Raw genomic sequence first — 21,394 nt, forward strand, 5'->3', positions numbered from 1 at the left:
ATCGTGACGTGAGCAGAAATCAGACACTCAACCAACTGAGCCACCCAGGCGCTCCATACACCATTTTATTTCTTAAGAAAAAGAGAAGATCTAAAGAAATACGGTAAGATGTTGACATTTCTTAAATCTGGTTGTGGGTACAAGGATTTTTGTTATACTCTCCATTCTTTTCAGCATGTTTGAAGAGGGATACATATGTACATAGGACATGTATGGAAAGATGCATAAGAAACTGCCACTTTGTCTCCAAGGAAAAAGACTATAAAACTAGAACTCAGAAGAGGTAACATTTTATTATTGCTTGTATAATTTCTATTGTGTATATGCATTACTTTTTCATTCACATTTTATCAACCAGGTTTTTTTAAAAAAAATAATTAAAACATTAAAATTTAACCACAGTTTCTGGCTATGATGGAGAATCTTGGACATACCAATGCTCCCACCAGGAACAGCTAGAAAGCCTAATAGAATGAAATAAAAATCACTTTGAAGGTGCTCGAGAGTCACTGAGACCATCAAGACTAAGAGTTATTAAGATCCTAGAGAGAAGCAAACCAGAGGAGTAGTCCAGCATTCTACAAACATTAACTCTTAGGGCATCTGCCAGTCTTATTTTTGGCAAAGGTAGAGAATCCAATACAGCCTTTGACAATCCTATAAGGCTGCGGAGATAAAAACTAAAATATGTGGCTGCCAATGCAGCCAGGACTTGAGGATCCAAAAGAGAAGAAAAATAAGAGAATAATATACAATTTTCATCCTGGATTTTTATTTTTTAAGTTTATTTATTTATTTTGAGAGAGAGAGTGTGTGTGTGCGTGCACTCAAGCAGGGGAGGGGCAGAGAGAAAAGGGAGAGAGAGAATCCCAAGCAGGCTCCGCACTGTCAGCACAGAGCCCGATGCGGGGCTCAAAGCCACGAAGTGTGAGATCATGACCTGAGCCAAAACCAAGAGTTGGAGGCTTAACTGACTGAGCCACCCAGGTGCCCCTCATTCTGGATTTTTTTTAAAAAAAGACATGAATGAAAACCTATCTGGAATGACTTAAGCTAACTTAACAGTTTCTGAGGTGAAGTCTTAAGAAGAATGGGAGAAGGAACTTTTATAAGCAATAACTTCTATGTGGAGAATTCTGGTAAAGAAACAGAGGTCACGTGCTAGTCAAAAGGGAAGTGAGCTGGACACCCAGCGAACTCTTCAGCTGTGTGGGACACAGCAGACAAGCAGCTATGAAGAAAGACCTGAACAGGAGGGCAGAAGTTTTGTCAGTCTCAAGATACAGAAGAGACAAAACTTGGTGTTCAGGAGCCACTGAGGAAGGAGAACACTTGCCTTCCACTGAGATCCCCTGGAGGCCATACTCCAAGAGCAGACACAAGCAGAGGGAAGAGATGCAATGCGGCCCTGAGTCAGCTGTCATTCTGTTAGAGGATAAGGTAAAACCTCACTGGAGAAGGAGATAATCCAGAGCTTCCAAAACTTCTAATTCACAACGATAAGCATTCATCCAAAACCCACCAGACTCCATAATAGAACCAAATGAAGACAGGAGAAGCACACTCACAAATGATATGGTTATTGGTGGTGTTATCAGCTGCACTTTAACTGTGGCTACTATACTCAATAATAAAGGGCAAGATAGAAAATTGCACCAGAGAACTGGCATCTGTTTTTTAAATGAATTGAAATGGAAATTCTACAACTGAAAAAAATGTAGTAATTGAGACTCAGAACTCAAAAGCAGCAAACTGGACAAAGCAGGAGAGAGATTTGGCGTATTAGAAGACAGGTCACTAGAAGATATCCTGCCTGAACTTTGAAGAGCAAAAAGAATGAAAAATACAGAGAAGACTATTAAAAAACTCCCAAATAACATACAAGCCCCTGTGAACGGCCCTAATATTTACACATGTAATTAGAATGCTAGAGAAGGAGGGAGAGAGAACTTGGTAGAATATTTGACGATCATGGCAGCAGATTGTGTCTAATAGTAACTTGTATGAAAAAAAATTTCTTTATTGGCTAAATCTTTTATATTTAAAACATCAAGTTTTAAAAGAATCTATTACCAGCAGGTTATGTTTAAATAAAAAAAGAAAGAAAGAAAGAAAAGAAAAAAGTAGCTATGATAGCTACTATTCCATCTTTTTTTAGTTATGTGAATATTGTAGAGGCAAGTAAGCCATGTTTTAGGATTATCAAGAATTTTATCATTAATTATTCAATATCTCTAATGTTTGGAGGACAAAATCTCCTTAAAATGCTATCCTTTGAAGTGTTTTATCTTTTACATCTTCTCAGATTTTTATTACAAAAATATTTCACTTGTACTTATGTAAGATATTTTAGGAATACCTAGTGATATCTAGTCCATTCCTTTTTAGAATATTTATTTAGATTAAAGGAGAAATATTTCAAGAAGGTAAAGACAGAGAAAGGATGTCATTTCTAGAATAATCTGCATTCCATCACACTGACCATTAATGTAGAATCTTATTTTCATCTTTTAAGTCATAACTGAGTAAATAACAATTTTCCATGTATGTATGTGATATATAAAAGTTACTTTTTTAAAAAGAGGAATTTCAATCTTGAAGGGGGAAATTGCATTTATAGTATATCAGATGGGTGACGTGGTAGAAAGATTCACATGAAAAACAGTATTTAAATTTGATCTAAGCGAGGAACTTTAATCCATACCAGCCTAACAGAAACAAATACATTAAAAAGAAACAAAGTAGTTTTTGCCGTTTTTGGCAAAAAATATATTAAAATGTTTTGTTAAAGTTTAACTGCATTGAGTTTGTATAGTAATTTTTAAGTAAAAGAGAATAGCCATTTTTGCTTCTATTGGCAAGGTACGTTTCTTCTAAAATATCCCTTAAGAGACCTTTCTTGTTCTTTTCCCATTTCATGTAATTCTTTTCCTTTAAAGATTTTCTGGGCCTTACTTTGGCCTCTATTGTACACAGTTTTCATAGACAAAGTGTATTTCCTCCTCTTCAAGGTAAGTTGACAGTCAAAACTTTTATGTTTCTCCTAGTCATGGAGCTCCACCTGCTGTAAGTCCCTTGGCATAGCATTAGATCGGAAGGACCCAATCTTAGGTTTGAGTTTCTTTGTTGAATTCTACTTGTCAGAATAGATATTACAGGACTTTTATTCTTTTTCAGAAGTATTTAAGATATAAAAGATAAAATCTACTTATTTTTTTACAGAACAGGATAAAATAGGATATGCAAATACCATATGGATCCATTGGACTCTTTTACAAGATACGGTCAAGGACCTTAGCAATTGTATTTTTCTCACATCTTGAAACATTTGCTATTTCACCACCCTAGGAATTATTACATTATTCATGCTAGACAAGACTAAATAAGAGAATGGAAGAATGGTGGAATATCATTAAACTAAAATCTAGGGATGCTGGTGAAGTTGATCACGTAAGTAAAATTTCAAGACCATGAACCTTCTGATGTCAATATCCTAGATAAATTTTCTCAAACCTAAGAATTGAGGAGTGAATAATATATTTCTAAGAAGGAAAAGGAAATATGGCATTTATTCAAGAAGTCAGGCCTTCAATAAACAATTATTTGTAACAAGAACTTGAGCTATTTTGTAGAAAAAATCTGTGGCAACTGTTATCTTTAATCTACTATGATGTTTACGTGCCAACAATCACTTGATATAGCTTCTAAGTGGATGATGTTGACATTATATATAAAGGTGACTGTAAGAAAACAGATGGTATAAAAATGAATAAATTCATTGGATTACAGAAAAATAAAGAGTCCATGGTACTCAGATGGTAAATGGCAACAACTGTTTTTCCCAGCATACTGAACTTATGTAATAAAAAAAGATACTACTCATAATAGAAATAAAATGTCCAGGAATAAAATAATGAAAAATGTATATTGTGGGGAAAACTATAAAATTTTACTTAAGGACATAACGGGGGATAGGAATAAGTAAATGTTGGATAGTAATATTCTATACTGTAAAAATGTCAATCCTCACCAAATTGCTTCCTAAATATAGTACAATAACCAAAGAAATTTTCATTTTCATAAAACTCAAGGTAATGATTCTAACATTTATATGGAAGAATACATTTCTTTTTTATGCCCATTATTTTTACGATTTTGTGATTTGTGCCAATGATTAAACTACCTATTTTTTGTTTCTTTTTTAAGTATATGCTTTATCAAAGTAATATATGCACATAATTTTAAAAAGTAAAAAACTGTGCAGAGGGGACAAGGACAACCAATAAACACCTGCCCCACCCTTCTCATCTCTCATTCCCCAGTCCAGAGACAAAAACTTTTACAAGTGTCTATTTCTAGTTATTCTTGTAGTTACCTCCATTTTTCTTCATAATATGCTTTTATTACTATTTCTTGACTGGATGACCCGAGGCATTTTCTGTTGACTCCGCACTGATTCTGCCTGTTCCTGCTGTCTCCTTCCCCCTTAATATGGTTATATTACTATTTTTACCTCTTCTGTTGGCTACATTGGTCACTTTATTTTTAAGTAATCCCTACATGGGGCTCAAACTCATGACCCCGAGATCAAGAGTTGTATGCTCTACCCGCTGAGCCAGGGAGGTGCTCCTACATCAGTCACTTTAATAATGGGCCTAGCAGTGCCTTGGTGGCTCAGTCGGTTGAGTGCCCGACTTTGATCCAGGTCATGATCTCGTGGTTCATGGGTTCGAGCCCCATGTCAGGGTCTGTGCTGACAGCTCAGAGCCTGGAGCCTGCTTTGGATTCTGGGTCTCCCTCTCTCTCTGCACCTCCCCTGCTCATACTCTGTCTCTCTCTCCTTCAAAAATAAATAAACATTTTAAAAAATGTTCAAATAATGTAGTACCTAAACCTCTGTCTTGTTTTGTCAACTATGTCCAGAATCTCCACATTCTATTTTATGAGAACAATAGCGCCACTACTATTCCATTTGTATTTCTCTTTTCCTCTGACTTCCAACATGTAACCCTGTGGGCTTGTCAAGGTTGGGAACATTGGCATTCTATTCCATAATAATAATTAAGTCTTCCCTGCTTTGCCTAAGGTTTGAGTCTAAAGTTTTTACTTTATTTTATTATTTTATTTTACTTTATTTTACTTTACAGTATTTACTTTATTATGATTATTTAAATACTGTTCACTGAACAGTTAAGTTCTATGCTAGGATTAGATTTTATCATCTATTTAACTGAAGCTTTGGTCTATGTGCCAATGTTCAAATGAATTCTTCCTCCCACTTCCAGCAACTGTTCAAAATCAGCTTACATATTAGGTTGCTTCATATACGAAGCATGCTTTCTTGTACAGTTTGAAACGTTTCCTTTTCCCTAAAGCTTCCACTTGTCATTGTTTCAGAGGATGAAGAAATATATGCCTTCCTGCTTCCTCCAGCTTCTTACTCCATCCATATGTTAAAATTCTTACTCAATCCATATATGAAAATTCATTTCCTTTCACTATTCTAATTTGGAGGGTTTGCCTCCCATTTGGACTATTCTTGTACAATTTATCTTTCTGTAAGTTTTTAGTCGCATTTCTGGTTTTTAACATATGCATCCCGTACCCTTTCTCATTTTGTAACATGTGCTTTTTCTTATAGATACAATAGTTCCTCAGATCTTTTATTTAAAAAAACTTTCAAATGTTTTTATTTTATTTTTGAGAGACACACAGAGAAAGCGAGGGAGGAGCAGAGAGAAAAAAGGAGACACGAAATCCGAAGCAGGCTCCAGGCTCTGAGCTGTCAGCACAGAGCCTGATGCAGGGCTCAAACCCATGAGCCGTGAGATCATGACCTAAGCCGAAGTCGGACGCCTAACCATCTGAGCCACCCAGGGGCCCCTGATATTTCTGAGAACTTTAACATTGTAAGTTCTTTTCTTTTCCTTATTTCCTCAGGAGTCAATTCTCCACTTTACCTTAGACACTTTTTGGTCATATTGGAAGCTATTGAGAAATGGTGACTTTTAGCCAGAAAAGTCTGCAGGCAGGGCTAAAGCTTTGCTCCAGTGTTCAGGAATCAACCATGCTGTAGGGTCCCCAGAGGACAAAAAGCTAGCAGTGGCTCTGCAGGCAGATGTTGAGCATCAAAGCAGGGCAAGTTCATGGTCAGCCAGCAGGCCTAAGTAGAAGAAGCCAGGCAGTGTGCACCTGAACTCTTCACAGAAGAGTACCTCTTCTTTGACCAGTTTTTCTAAAGCGGCCAGTCTAAAGTAACCCACAGTCTCACTTTCAATGTCCCATGTATTTTCTTCGTCCCAGGAATTGATCATATATTTCTTGTTCATTTGTTTACTTTATTATGCTCTGACTACACCACTACACTGTAAATAAACAGATGCATATGATATGTATATGACATCATATGGGGAAAATAGTAAAAACTTGCCTTATAGCCTCTATATGCATATATGGTATCTTACAATTAGGGAAAGTCTTCAAAAATAATTCTACCTTTGATGGATATAACATAATATTTAGGGTACGTAATTTCATATGATCGTAAGTTGCAAAATCCCAATTTTGCTTGGTTTTTGCTCTCCTATTCACACAGATACACATATACCCAAAGTCAGGCATGTAATCACATTATTCAACAGGTAGTGCAATGTTTAAGCCTTTCTAGTTTATGAATACCACACTAATGCTACAGATTTGTCAAAAAGAATTCCAGTGAAGTCATTCAAACACTTCACTAACATCCATTATTTTGAAGAATTTCTATTTATCTTGGTCAAGAGCAAAATCCTCCCTAATTAAATGTGAACCCTTGCAAATTGAAAACGAACCTTGAGGAGGAGGAGTAAGGGAGGCCGAATAAACCTCCCCACGTCAGTAGTGCAGAGCCAGGTTTGTGACTCAAATCACAGGAGTGGGGACTCCAGATTCAAGGAAAAGAGATCTAGGACAGCAAAATCCTGCTGCCCTCCAAAGTCTGTTCTCCCCACCCACCCAGTAGTTGTCAATGTCTCCCAGAATTGTATCATCGGCCTTTTCTTGTCACTTTCTACATTCTCCTAGAGCCTCCTACATGTGTAACAGTTAACATCTTACCTTATGCTGATGCCTTCAGATCTTCATAACCAACTCTCAGGTCTATGTTGCAAGCCAAGTCCCTAATTTGTTGCCCTAATTTTATGTCTAATTTGTCACTAATTCTAACTAACTAATTGGTTTCTTCAAATGTAGGCTGAACGCAGAAACATTCATCCTTGCCCCTAACCATCTCTTCTTTATTTCTACAAGCCATCATGGTACCAAATGTCCCAATCAACCAAGCAAAGAGCCCCACACCTTCAATTAAGCCCTGTTGAATTGATCTCTTCAATGTCTCCCACAGCTCTCTGTGCCCCCTTTATCTCCTTTACCAGCCACTCAAAGGTATCTGGTATCTGGCCCATTATTTATAAAAGCAAGAGAAGAGGCTTTCGTTTTGGAGTTTGCACTAATATAAATAAAAAAGAAAAAGTTTCTAAGTAACTCATCTATCCTGTCAGCACTCAAACTCATTAAAATATTCCTTCCTACAAGTTAATAAAAAATATGAGACTTACTTAAATGGTATAAACAAAAACGGTAAAGTAACTTCTTTTTTCTGAGTCATTTTCACCTGGGAACCAAGTAGGAAAACATTTCATTATATTATAAATGAGACACAAATTAATTTCATTTTGAAATACAAACATTCATTAAAATGGCTCTTTGGGGATGGTTCACTACTTTGAAACTAAATGGAATTTTATGTTACTATATTATTTCATAAGTATTTAAACAAAAATTTCAGATTATCATACTATCATAATGAGCTGAGAATTAATATCAAGCTTGCAAAAGAACATACTGTAATCTCATTAAACTGTATTTCTTTTACTATAGAAGACAAAAGAAGCCAAGCTGCCTTGACAATACTAACAGAAAGTTTCAGTGAAATGGTCACCTCTTTAACTTGTCTTAATGCATATGATAGTTGTATATGAAATGACAAGAAATGTTGCAGTCTCTAATACTACTTCTATGGGGCAAATTCTAATCAGGAAATTATAAGCATATGCGGTGGTCTTCGAAGGTCATTCTACGCACTCGAACTGATTCCTGGGATCTGCACCTCACAAATGTTAAACTTTATGACACTAGTCAAAGACACAAAAGATCATAAACTATAGAAAATAGTTTCTTTACATTTTCACTTAATATATTTGATGTTAAAATTGTCATAGTATCCATTTTTGTGTGTCTTGTTTTACCTTGAATTGTTCGAGAATCTGTATTGCATTTGTAAACATGCTCTCTGCTTTGAAGAGATCAGTGTTGTTAAGATAATCTACAGGAAGGATGCCCTGTAAATAAAGAACACTGCTTTAGTATTGGTATTAATTTTACTAGTATAATATTATTAGTATTAACAACTCAGGCTATTCTTATAAAACAAAAAGAGTTACAAATGAAACAATAAAGACAAGACACGTAGAGGAATAAATTACTGAAATAATTAAGCAAAATGTTTTTAAAACCATAACTGAAATATTATTTTTTCTATTATTTTTTCTCACAAAGTGTATATAACAAAGTAAATAAAGTAATAGAGATGAAGTAAGTTCAATAAAACCTAGTATCTATTGAAAGACTACTGTGTGCTGAGCAGTGAGCTAAGTGCTTTGCACACACGAAAAATCCCTATGGTGGGCCACAGCCGGTATCCTTAAAAAGGAAAAAATGACATAATAAGAAAATTGAGAGTATACCGTGCATAGTAAGAGTAAGGGCTGCTTTGTTAATACACATACACATATACTTATGACCAGAAGGGTCACTTACTCAAGTTCTGAGTTAGAGGTCATTATTTAAAAAAGTTTTTTTTAATGTTTATTCATTATTGAGACAGAGAGGGACAGAGTGCGAGTGGGGGAGGGGCAGAGAGAGAGAGAGGGAGTCACAGAATCTGAAGCAGCTCCAGGCTCTGAGCTGTCAGCACAGAGCCCCACGCAGGGCTGGAACTCACGAACCATGAGATCATGACCTGAGCTAAAGTCGTGCTCAACTGACTTAGCCACCCAGGCACCCCAGAGAACATTATTTTTTTAAAATTTGCTCTGAAAAGCTAAAATGAATGGCTAGTTGGAATGGATATTTTTGTTTGTTTTTTGGCTTTTCAGCACCCAGTTCCCATTTTTAACAGCACTACCATTCTATGTTGAGAAATCTCCCCCATTGGATATAACAGTGGGTTTCTTTTTGTTTTTATTTTTTTAATGTTTATTTATTTTTGAGAAAGAGAGCAAAAGTGGGGGAGGGGCAGAGAGGGAGAAAGAGAGTGGGGGAGAGGAGAGGAGAGGAGAGGGGAGGGGAGGAGAGGAGAGGAGAGGAGAGGAGAGGAGAGGAGAGGAGAGGAGAGGAGAGGAAAGGGAGACATAGAATCCAAAGCAGGCCCCAGGCTCCGAGCTGTCAGCACAGAGCCCAATGCAGGGTTTGAACCCACAAACTGCACGATCATGACCAGAGCTGAAGTCGGACGCTTAACTGAATGAGCCATTCAGGCACCCCAACAGTGAGATTCTAATGGAGCCCTACCTTCCTTTACTGAAGGATAAATAAATAACCCAAGCTAGCCCACTCAAGAGGTAAGCAGTGGAATCTGACTCCTAAGAGTCAAGGAACAAAAAGTACAAGTATAATACTATTCTCCCCTAGTGTTGGTGCACTGAGCACAACAGTTTGGTTCTTTCTTCCAAGTCCCTGGCGCTCCCTTAGTTCCTGTTCATTTCCAAGCCTGGATTTTGAGCACCCCTTCAAATCAACAACCCAGTAATATCATTTTAATAAATTCCCTTTAAATGGATTCAGTTTCTGCTGCTTGCAATAAAATTTATATATATTTTACCACTTATAACTGAAATACAAAGATAAATCTATATACATTTTAGAAAATAAAAAATTTTAAAGAGAAGCTATTAGGCTTCTGCTCTATGTTGTAGATTATAATACATACACAGTTAGATACTTAGAAAAAAAGAGAGGAAAGTAAGTTTTAAGTGTAACCAAAGATTATTCAGAAGGACATAAAAAGTAAATTTTACTGTACAGTAACTTTTTTTTATTCTGAGAGCTGATAAGAAATTTTATTCCTTACCACTGAATTAAGGGGAAAGGGAACTCCAATAAGAGAAGCCATCAATGGTGCAATATCAGCCTACAAACAGAAAATGTTCAATTCTAGTAAGTTTACAGACATCAATAAGAAAATTATATAATTTAATGCAACTATATTTTGGACTATAATCGTGATGTTCATTATAATCCATTACCTTCAAACATTTATTCAGTACACAATAGATATCAATCTCTAAAAATGTCATTTGCTACAGCTGCATCAACTTACACACTAGAACAAAAAGTTACTACCCTGGTAGCTAAGAACTTGACCACTCCATGTAAGAGTTTTTCAGTATTATGAATAGGATGCCTTAACTAGACAAAAAGTAAATAGCAAGAGAAGGCTTTAACTGGGTAAAGGTACATATTAAGAAAGAAAGTATATACCAGAAGGTTTGGCCAGACAGTGAAGTCCAGAAAAGACATAAACCCCCAGTTTCCCGGACACTTGTGTGTGTCTCTACCTCCATTTCCTTTTCTCTCTCTGGCTTCTCAGCCACCTACAACTTCCTTTGATTCTTCACCATCCCACAGACACTCTCCCTGAGGGTAACAGAGCTAATACCCTCTATTTTTCTAAATCCGACTGTTTTTATATTAGTCCTTATAATTTTTCAGGCAGTAAAGTGCTTAGATGTCAAAATGCCCAGTTCCAAATCCTTGCCTGAAATCTGAGTCCTTGGGCAGGTTATCTGACCTCCTCAATGCCTCAGTTTCCTTATCACTTATTTATTTTCTTATCATTTAGTTATTTAAAAAAAAAAAAAAAACCCTTACAGAGTTATGGCATAATTAAAGGAGATTAAATTTATAAAGTACGTGGCACAGAATAATCCTGCAGTGAATGGTGGCTACAAATGCTCTTCTGATTATTTTAATCACTTGACTTTTCAGCAGCACCGCATACACCATTCCCTTCTTGGCATCTGTAACACCACACACGCCACTCAATGTCTTCAGTCTCACTGGGGCTCCTTTCCAGATACCATCTCAAGTTGGAGTTTGGTCCCAGGCTCTCAGTGCTTCTCACGTTTTACCATCTGGACTCTCTTTACTAAGTACCATCCCACAGAAAACTGGAAAACTCCAATGGCCTCTAATTGCCTTGTGCCTTTCCCCCCAGAATCCACTGTTGGCTTCCTCCAACCTGTTCTTCCTGCTGCATCCAGAGAAATCCTTTCCCCAAAAAACAGATCATGTCACTCTCCAAGCTTCATATACTTCAAGGGCTTCCTCAAGCTTTAGGATTAAGTCCATAGGCCTATAAGGCCCTGCGGGGTCTAGTGCCCACCCAGACATCAGACCACAGTCTCAGTTTCTCTGTGCTCCTTTAATACACCATGTATCCTCTTACCAGAGCTCTGTGTACATGTTGCTGCCTCTGCGTGGAAAGGGAGAGGGAACACCATGTGCCTGGTAACTCCTACTTAATTCTGCAATCTCAGCTCAAACCTCTATTTCTCAGGAAGACTTTGCAGACCATACAGTCTATCAGATATGTCCACTCTATACTCTCATAGCTTCACAGTCCTCTTTTGTACTAATTATCACACTGTAATTTTACATGTATTTGTATAATAATTTGCTTAATATCTGTTCTCACCCCTAAACTGTACTAAACTGTAAGCTTCCCAGGGCAGGCATTTTGTCTACTTTTCCTCACCATTATATCCCTTACACATATCTAATGTTAATGTTTGCATAGTGTTTTACACCACTGTGGACACATAGCAATGTTGGTGAAAGAATGAATAAAGAAACTCTCATCTAATGTAGATTTGAAGTAGGAGTAGTCACAGGGCAATAGCTGAATCTAGATTTAAATCATAATCCAGTCTGGCTATATGTTTTATGATTTTCAAGTTATTCCCTATCCTTCTGATGGTGATTTTTGCAGCAAATTAATTCAACTGTTATTCTAATTTGATACGTTTCCATTTATTCGGGTAATATGCAGCCATCCCTCCTAATGTACTGACAGAGAACAGGCTTCTGCACCCACAGGCCTAAAAATGAGATTCTAGACCTTGGTTTATCCACCACGATAAGCAATGCCAGTTTGTAAGGTGACCTGGTGAGGGTAAAGTATTCCTGCCACCTTCGAGGTCATATACCAACAATGCCTTGCCTTCTACAAATAGTGAAGATGGCTGTTTGCAGAGCATATCTTCAACAATGAAAATTCCATGCTTCATATTTACACATAACGTTACCAGTCCAACTTGATTAGGTTGGCCATGCATTTCCCTGTAATCTAAAGTTTCTAGCTGAGTAATCTATGTTCTTATTATCTTTTTTTCCATTGCATTTGTAAGCACCCTGGGTAGAATTAAGGATAAAATATGTGTTAATAAAAAAGAAACGGTAACTCACATACTACAGGAAAAAAAAACCCCATAATAGGGTTTTATTAGGCCTGTGCTTAGAGCAACTAAGCCAGGCAACCATGACAAGAAATCACAGGAATTTAACAGCCATGCAGATTTCAATTTACATAATAATTCTTTAATTAGCCAATGTTATTTGGAGGGAATCTTCTTTCAGTTTTATGTGAAGCTTTTTCTATTTTGCCAAAAGAAAGATTAGTTGGGTTAAAATATTTGCACTAGAAGGATTTCTCTTGGTAATGGAAATGTTTTGAAAAATACTTTATTATTAATAGTCTTGTTCAGATTTTTTTTTTCAGCCTAAACTTCTTCTAGGAGAGAAAATTAAATGTGAAAGTGACTAAATTGAACTGAATACCTGATGGATATCTTGCCTCTTCCAGCTCTCTAATCTCCATTCTGAAACAAAACGAGACACAACAGCTGATGTTAGGGTTTAAAAAAAAAATAATAGTTTCATTGTTAAGAGAGATCAATGTGTAATGTGAAACCAAAGTACTGGGAAAGTCTATTTTAAGTCAACTATGAACAAAAAAAGACACTTAAACAGGCACAACTGTATGTTTTTAAAACCAGAATTTAAAAGAATAGCTTTAAAAGTAAATATTTGGTGTTTCCTGTGACGATTTATTAAACTTTCAAAGTGCTCATTTGCAGATCGTTGCTTCAAAGCATCAAAAGGGTAAGGAGGGGAAGATGGAAGTAAAAGGCACAATGACAACAGCTGTCAGCATGACTAGGACTAATGACAGTCCCGCTCCAGGGAGTAATTAAGGCAATTGATGTCTGTTAGACAACCTAAGCCCTTCTTTTTTGCTGTAATGGCAGTTGCTTGCAAAAATACTTAAAAATGTAGCTGTGATGTTCCTACTGTCCACGAATCCCAAATGTGAAAATCCTATAGTGAGTTACAATTAAAATTGCCTTCAGAGATAACCTCATTCCTCTATTTTTCCACATATAAATTCAGAAATTTCAATAACCAGTAATCAAAACAAATGATTATGAGAGAGCATGTCTTCATTTAATGACTTTAAGATATATTACAAAAAGGGTTCTAAGATATTTTTATGATGAAATTTCCTTTAATAAGCTAGCGAAGTTTAAAAATATGTTCCTGGTTCTACTAGTCAGCTACTAAAAATTCACCCTAATTACCTGATAAGGAAAAGATGCACATTCCCTTTCCCTCTAACTTAAGACACCTAATATTCATAGAAGAAAAAATGTATTCCTCTGTAATGATTCCTGAAGTCAAGTTATTCTAAAATATTAATTCACTGAGAAATCAAGAGCCAAAGTTTTATATCCTCAGTACAAACATTCTATTGAACCCAGCTTCTATTAGACCCAATCTAATTCATTTACCACAGAGCATAGGAATATAAAATGCTGAAGCTGCTTTAGCAAACAGTGTGGCAGTCTGCAAAAAATTAAACACAGAGTTACATATGGCCCATTTATTCCATCACTAGGTACCTACCCGAGAGAAATGAAAACATGTCTACACAAAAACTGGTACACAAATGTTCATACATTTGTGTCATTGGCACTATCGACAGTCAAATGTGGAAACAACCCAAATGTCCCTAAGATGATTGGATAAATAAAATATGGTCTAGACACACAACGGAATATCATTCAGCTGTAAAAAATAAACTATTTATACGTGCTACAACACAGATGAACCTTGAAAAAAATTATGCCAAGTGGAAGAAGCCAGACACAAAGACCCTACAGTGAGTAATTCCACTTACAGGAAATGTCCAGAATAAGCAGATCCAGAGAGAGAGAAAGTATAATGGTTGCCAGGTGATGGGGAGAGGGGGGGAAATAAGGTGTGACTGCTATTGGGGAAGGGGTTTCTTTGGAGGTGCTGACAGAACAGTTCGTAATTAGACAGTAGAGGTGATGATACAGTCTTGTGAGTATGCTAAAAAGAAAAAAAACCTGAAAGGTACACTTTTAAAACATGAATTAAAGTGGCAAGAGAATTTTATCTCAATACAAAAATCAATTCAAGAAAAGAGTCTAAGGAAATTTTATGATGCAAACCAAAGAGTTTCCTATGACAGAAATATATAAACATGGCTGTGAGTGTGAATCCTTGGAGAAGATTTTAAAAAGAAAATTTCCAGGCCTCACCCAGACTCATGGAATTAAAATATCTAGTGACAAAGTCGAAATTTGCTTTTTGTTTGTTTTTAAGTCTATTTATTTATTTTGAGAGAGACAGAGAGAGACACGTGGAGGGGCAGAGAGTGAGGGAGAGAAAGAGGATCCCAAGCAGGGTCCCCACCATCAGCACAGAGCCCGTGTAGGACTCGAACTGACGAACCGTAAGAACATGACCTGACACAGAAGCAACAATCAGACATTTGACCGACTGAGCCACCCAGGTGCCCCAACGGAAATTTATTTGTTTTTTAATCTGTATTTTTAACAAGTGTTTTGGATAAGTTTTATACAAATAATCTGGAGTGAGGCATTTGAAAGGAATTTGTTTTGTCCAATTAATAAAAAGTTTGGAACTCTAAAAAAAAAAAAAACCTTACCTCACAAAATAAGCAGAGCTCCAGGAAAAAGGAATTCATTTTCCTCATGGATTAGGAAGGAAGGGAGGCTTGGGTAACACAGAAAGCCTTCAAAAGTACTAGAGACAGGGCAAAATCAGTCCAGGTGTGAAATGTCAATTGTGACATATGTGTGATTTATCTGATTGATAGTCTTTGCAGGTTAAGGTATGACTCAGTAGTTTAATGTAAATCCCAGCAATAAAAATAGGCTTGTGGAAAAAAAGTAATAGTACAATTTACATTTGTAACTTCATAAGGCAGATAACTAAGACTATATATTTCAATCTGAATATTATAAACCAATAATGAGAACTATACAAAAATAACACATAAAAATAGTAATGATACAAATATCAAAATGAAAACTGTAACTTGAAAAGTGATTTTTTTAAGTTAAACTTTGGTTTTATTTTATTTTAATGTTTATTTATTTATTTTGAGAGAGATAGAACAGGGAAGGGGCAGAGACAGAGAGAGAGAGGGACAGAATCCCAAGCAGCCTCCGCACTGTCAGTGCGGAGCCCAACGAAGGGCTTAAACTCATGGACAGTGAGATCATGACCCGAGCCGAGAGCAAGAGTCAGACAATTAACTGAATGAGCCATCCAGGCGTCCCCCTAAACTTTGGTTTTATTTTAAAATGTTTTTTTTTTAATTTTTAAAAATTTTATTTAATATAATTTATTGTCAAATTGGCTTACATATAACACCCAGTGCTTATCCTTTAAAATGTTGTATTTATGAAAACAATAAAGGTAAACGTTTATACCTTTCAAAAATGCATCATCAAATTTCTGAGCTGATACTTTTTGGGGATACTTGATTCCAGCTCCCCAAGTGACAAAAGGAGTTAAAGTCTCTGAAGGATGACCAGCCCCATGGGAACCTACAAATAAGACATCAAGAGTATTAAGACAGGGATATAAGAAATTATACCTAAATATTTATTTATTGTTTAATCGTTTTAAAGAATTGACCCGTATGTATTTCTACTTCTAGCCACCACACTCCCAAATGCGTGCAACTCTGCATAACAATTAGTTTTGAAATATTCCCAAAGCAAGTCAGAGCATCAATAGACAGGCAAAAACCAAACAAAAAGGTCTGTTGACTGGTTGAAAGAAGAACAAGAATATTAACAAGAAGACTTGGAGGAGATGCGACCAGCGTAGTGCCACATGGGACATGCAGTCGGTCAAGGCCAGGTCTGTTCTGGAGAGGACAGCAAAGTCTCTTGATGAGTTTCTTCCAGGCCACTCTGGCTGGTGTAACCAAAAGCCCTTTATAGAGTGGAACCAGCTCACTAGAATTCTGTACTGTGATGTGGGGACCCAAACTTCATCTTTGCCTTGTTTTGTTCTCTGTGCACACACTGTGTTTGCCTTGGGAATCTCACAGAAAGGACAAGGTCATCTAGGGTAGACTTCCAGGAGCCCCAGGATTCCTGGTTATACCACCTTACTCTTACATTATCATCACTTACAGTTAACGCTAGGTAGATAAATAATAGGATAGGCACTTTTTGTTTTCTTCTCCATACTTTTCTCTAATTTCTCATTTTAAATGAGAATATGTTCCTTTTATAGTTAGAAAAAAGATCCTTTATATAAGATCAGGTTTTTTACACTAACATGTTAAGCATGCAATTGCCTATTAGACATTCTGCATATACGAAGACATTTAATCCTCTTCCACATTACAAGATGTCTGCAAGCTACATTTACAACTACTTTAATCATAAAGTACGTGTCACTTAGAGACAGACTAACCCCAGTCTGTCATTCCATGGTCAGAGGTAAAGATAAATGCCGTTTTCCCATCATTTCCATAAAAGTGTTCAAGAATGGACACCATTTCTTTCATTCCCGCATCCACTAGTTTAATATTGTCCTTATATTCCCTGTTTAAGAAGAAACAGAAGAGCACATTAAAGTTACATTAATTTGGAAAAATAAAATTTCTTCAACATGAACCTAATAGGAATCATCTGAAGTTATTAACTCCTAAATACTTTTATATCTCATCCTTAATATTTTAAAATCAGAGATCTTTATATTGTTAAAGATAACAATCTCTCCTTTTAAAGAAGCATAAGAATCTGAAATCATTTTCAGAAATAGTTTAAAAGGAGAATACTCTCCAATATTGATTAGCAAATATATTTTAATGAATACTTTTTACATCTCAAATGCATTAATTATGATTTTCAAGTTCATGCGTCTCATAATGCACACTATATTGTTTTTGTCACATTAATAGGTATCACTGTTTCAAGTATAAAATGTTCTCATCCCTTAGAGTGTTTGTGACATAAAACATTAATATAACATTATAAGCAAATTATATTTAAGCTTCCATACAGTTGAATAGGTTGGTTTGGTATGAATTCTATCACTTGAAATAGTCCATCTTGTTAAAGAAGGGGAGCATGAGATATTTATTACTGGTAGCTAACCAATAGGCATTATTCACAGACTTAGCTAAACCAAATTTAAATAAAGAACAAAAGTAAAACATCGATTCTTCCTCTTATGGTCTGCAAAACTGAGAAAAATATTTGCTATTCTATATAAGGAGTTCTACTGAAATAGAACCCCTGTATACAGGGGCGCCTGGGTGGGTCAGTGGACTAAGTATCTGACCTCAGCTCAGGTCATGATCTCACTGTTCGTGAGTTTGAGCCCCGCATCAGGCTCTCTGCTGACAGCTCTGAGCCTGGAGCCTGCTTCAGATTCTATGTCTCCTTCTCTCTCTGCTCCTCCCCCACTTGTACTCAGTCTCTCTGTCTCTCTCAAACATGATTAAATGTTAAAAAAAAATTTTTAAAGGGGTGGCTGGATGGTTCAGTCAGTTAAGCATCCAACTTCAGCTCAGGTCATGAAATCATGGTCTGTGAGTTCAAGCCCTGTGTTGGGCTCTGTGCTGACAGCTCAGAGCTTTGAGCCTGGTTTGGATTCTGTGTCTCCTCTCTTTGCCCCTCCCCTGCTCACGTTCTGTCTCTGTCTCAAAAATAAATAAACATTAAAAAAAAACTTAATATTCTTTTTTCTCTGCCTTGATAAATGAAGAATATAGAATGTAAGTAATGTGATAATTACAAAAAATATATAATACTTTAAAAGTTCAAATAGAACACCCGAGTCTCTCAAAAACATGAAATTAAACACAGCATTAAAATTACCTTGATGATGGTCGGTGAGCATGTCCGTTTGTATCTATTCCTAATAAATGTAAGAAAAAAACTATTTTTTCTTCATTTAGTTTAGAAAACAAAGACTGGTTGTTTCTGGCAGCATGAAAGAATTCCTATAGGTAACAAATCAGTTAAAGAAATTTAGTCCACTTATTTTACGTAAAAAAAATTCTGATGAAAACCTTGAATTAAATGTATACATAACTATAAAATTAAATTATTTTATTTTGTTTAAGTTTATCCTCAGAACCAACCAACACAAAGTCCTTATTGTCAGTTCAGACATCAACGCTTGAATCATGAGTGAGCTGGGCTATAATTAGGCCAAAAAAGGGTTACAGAAAGGGGACCTTGATTTCATGAAGATCTCCGAAGCGCTGAATAAAATATACCAGGTTGAATTAATATGTTGACAAGAGCCAAAAATAAAACAGTACAAGTGGCGACAGTTTAGGAACATTTTATCATTTTTAAATGTTTTAGGAGCTGGACTACTTCTTGTCCTGTCTCATTGCTGCCCTCGTCCAACTGTTAGTGCTCACTTGAACGGTGTGAATAGCTTCTGAACAAGTTCCTTTTCCCCAAGACTAGAACCTGTTCTTCACGCTGTGTGATAGAAAAATGCCCACTTAATAAAATATGGGTCGAAAATTATTATATTGTTTCATAATTGCAAACTGGATTCACAAAGCCCTTCTAAGATAATGAATTAAACATCTACTTGCATACACATGAATATGTAAACAAGTTTCTGTGGGGAATACTTATAAACTGCTTTCAATAAGTCAACAGGCTCTGCCAAGATACGTAATTGTCGTTCACATAACTGTCTCTTAGTAGATGGTAACTTTAACGAGGAAAATGTCATTGCCCAACAAAAGTCTGAAGTATTTTTTGAAATAATCCTTCATTATTACAAATACCAAAAAATACAAATGGTGCCATTAGAGAAACCTGCTATTCAAGAATAGAAGTAAATAAAAAAAAAAAAAACACCATAATATGTAACCTACTGCTATCCTCCTCAAAAGCATAAAACTGCCCCCTAGCTTTCATATACATTCTACTTAGCCCCTCAGAAGTTTTAAATTTAGATGGAAGTGGTGAGTTCTTCAAGAGAATGAAGTTAAATTCTAAAGATATCATTGAAAGCTGACAAAAACCAAAAAAAACAAAACAACAACAACAACAAAAACTAGCAACTTTAGTTGAGGTACGTTTATAATTTGTTCCATGATTGGTAAAAAAAAAAAAATATTCAGCCATGTAAGAAGTGCTATTCATTCACATATGGACACAAGATATGAGATGCCATGAAATTCTATTCTTGCGGAGCTCAACCTGTTAGATCCCTATTGGCTTTTTAAAAGTTGGTCTTTTGGACCTAAGAGGTTTTGAAATATACCCCTGGTTACTTTCCCCTTCATATCTAGTGTACTCAGGACCATCAGCCCCCGCTTTTTCTCCTCCCCTTGCAAAGGCACTCATTCATTTCTGCACTCCACACATATTTGTTATGCATCAAGGGAGACTGCTAGACGACTACCTCAACACGCATTCTCCCTTTCTGAGTAAAAACCTGTGATTTCGTGAAACATGGCGACGCGCCAACCTTAAAACCCAATTTCCCATCCTCTCTCACAGCTAGATGTGTCTTAGCGGTTGTGGCCAACAAGAGAGAAGTCAAATATTTCAGTCAAAAGACTATAAGGACCCTAAGGCTCTTTGAAATAAATATAGTCAGGAAAGAAGGTCCTTTCCAATTCCTTGCACTGTTGACCTCAAACATTGAAGTAATGGCTGCAACTCCAGCATCTCCTGGATCATGAAAAAACTTGGAAGATAAAACGCATGCCCTGAGGATAGAGGAGAAATTCAAGACTGAGCCGTGGAGCCGTTATGGCAATCCTGGACCGCACCGATCCTGGGCTGCCTACTGCTGGCGTTAACTTTGTGGAGATGAAAGGAAACTTTTAAGCCGTATTTCTTCCCTATTATACAGAACTGAACCTAATCTAAACTAATACTTGTATCTATGTACCAGACAATTCCTTGATAGGAATTGAGAGATAACAGTGGGAAAAGTCAGTGTCTCTGCCGATAAGATGAAAATAGGGTGGAAGGGGGATCAACCGTGGTCTAGCATAAAGAAGTACTTACGATAGTGGTATTAAGGGAATATAGAAGAGAGTCATCTAAGTCTAACTGGAAGTGAGGTGCAGCAAAGGAAAGCCATGGAAGGCCTATATGAGGAGATGCTGTACAAAGTGAGTTTTGGAAAGCAAAGAGATTCAACATGTATGAACCTCAAGGGCATTATGCTAAGTGAAACAAGCCATTCACAAAGGACAAATCCGGTATGATTCCAGTTATATGAGGTAGCTAGATTAAACAAATACATAGAAACAGAGTGTAGAATGGTAGTTGCCAGAGGCTGGGAGAGAGAGGAAATGGGGAGCTGTTCAATGAGCACCGAGTTCTGGTTTTGCGAGATGAAAACGTTCTGGAGATTGGATACACAACAATGGGAACGTCCTCAACGCTACTGAACCTGTATACTTAAAAATGGTGAAGATGGCTAATTTTATGTTATATGCATTTTACCACAGTTAAAAAAAAAAGTGAGTAGACACTCGCATGGATTTGTTTTGCTTGGGTTAAACATGAGTCTTTAGGCAGAGGTCCCAAGTCCAGATTCCCTCTCTAGCCTTATCTCAGACGTTGCTCCCAGTCAGCATTCCTGCCACACTCAACTCCTTCCTTCAGTTCCTCAAATCTATTATGCTGGCTCTTCCCTCAGGGCCCACGATTTATATAATGCTGTGGGCTTGAAATAGGCTTCCACACTGCAATCCAGCTCCATTTCTTTGTTTCCTACGCTTCTTCAGGGATCATCTGAAAACTCTCAGGAAAGCCTTCCCCTAACTGTCTGAATCACAATTTTCTAAAGATACATTCTTTAAATATATCATATTACTTCCCACTGCTGCTGATTTCATGTTTACTGTTATTATTATACATATATACCATATTTTATAAAGCCATGG

The 21,394-nt window shown here is 36.5% G+C and overlaps 1 protein-coding gene across 6 annotated transcripts in view; it reads right to left on the minus strand.

The window, feature by feature from the left end:
• The window catches only part of PIGN (phosphatidylinositol glycan anchor biosynthesis class N), a 103,662-nt gene that overhangs the window by 55,931 nt on the left and 26,337 nt on the right, over nucleotides 1–21,394 (minus strand). For all 6 annotated transcript variants that reach the window (XM_042910360.1, XM_042910365.1, XM_042910364.1 and 3 more), the window contains 7 exons: nucleotides 18,336–18,460; nucleotides 16,924–17,054; nucleotides 15,924–16,040; nucleotides 12,937–12,977; nucleotides 10,169–10,228; nucleotides 8,286–8,378; nucleotides 7,596–7,651 (listed from right to left, as the gene is read on the minus strand). In XM_042910360.1, the coding sequence (XP_042766294.1) occupies nucleotides 7,596–7,651; nucleotides 8,286–8,378; nucleotides 10,169–10,228; nucleotides 12,937–12,977; nucleotides 15,924–16,040; nucleotides 16,924–17,054; nucleotides 18,336–18,460 (623 nt within the window). The remainder of the gene's footprint in view (nucleotides 1–7,595; nucleotides 7,652–8,285; nucleotides 8,379–10,168; nucleotides 10,229–12,936; nucleotides 12,978–15,923; nucleotides 16,041–16,923; nucleotides 17,055–18,335; nucleotides 18,461–21,394) is intronic.

Source organism: Panthera leo, chromosome D3, assembly GCF_018350215.1.
Source record: "Panthera leo isolate Ple1 chromosome D3, P.leo_Ple1_pat1.1, whole genome shotgun sequence".
NCBI lineage: Eukaryota > Metazoa > Chordata > Mammalia > Carnivora > Felidae > Panthera > Panthera leo.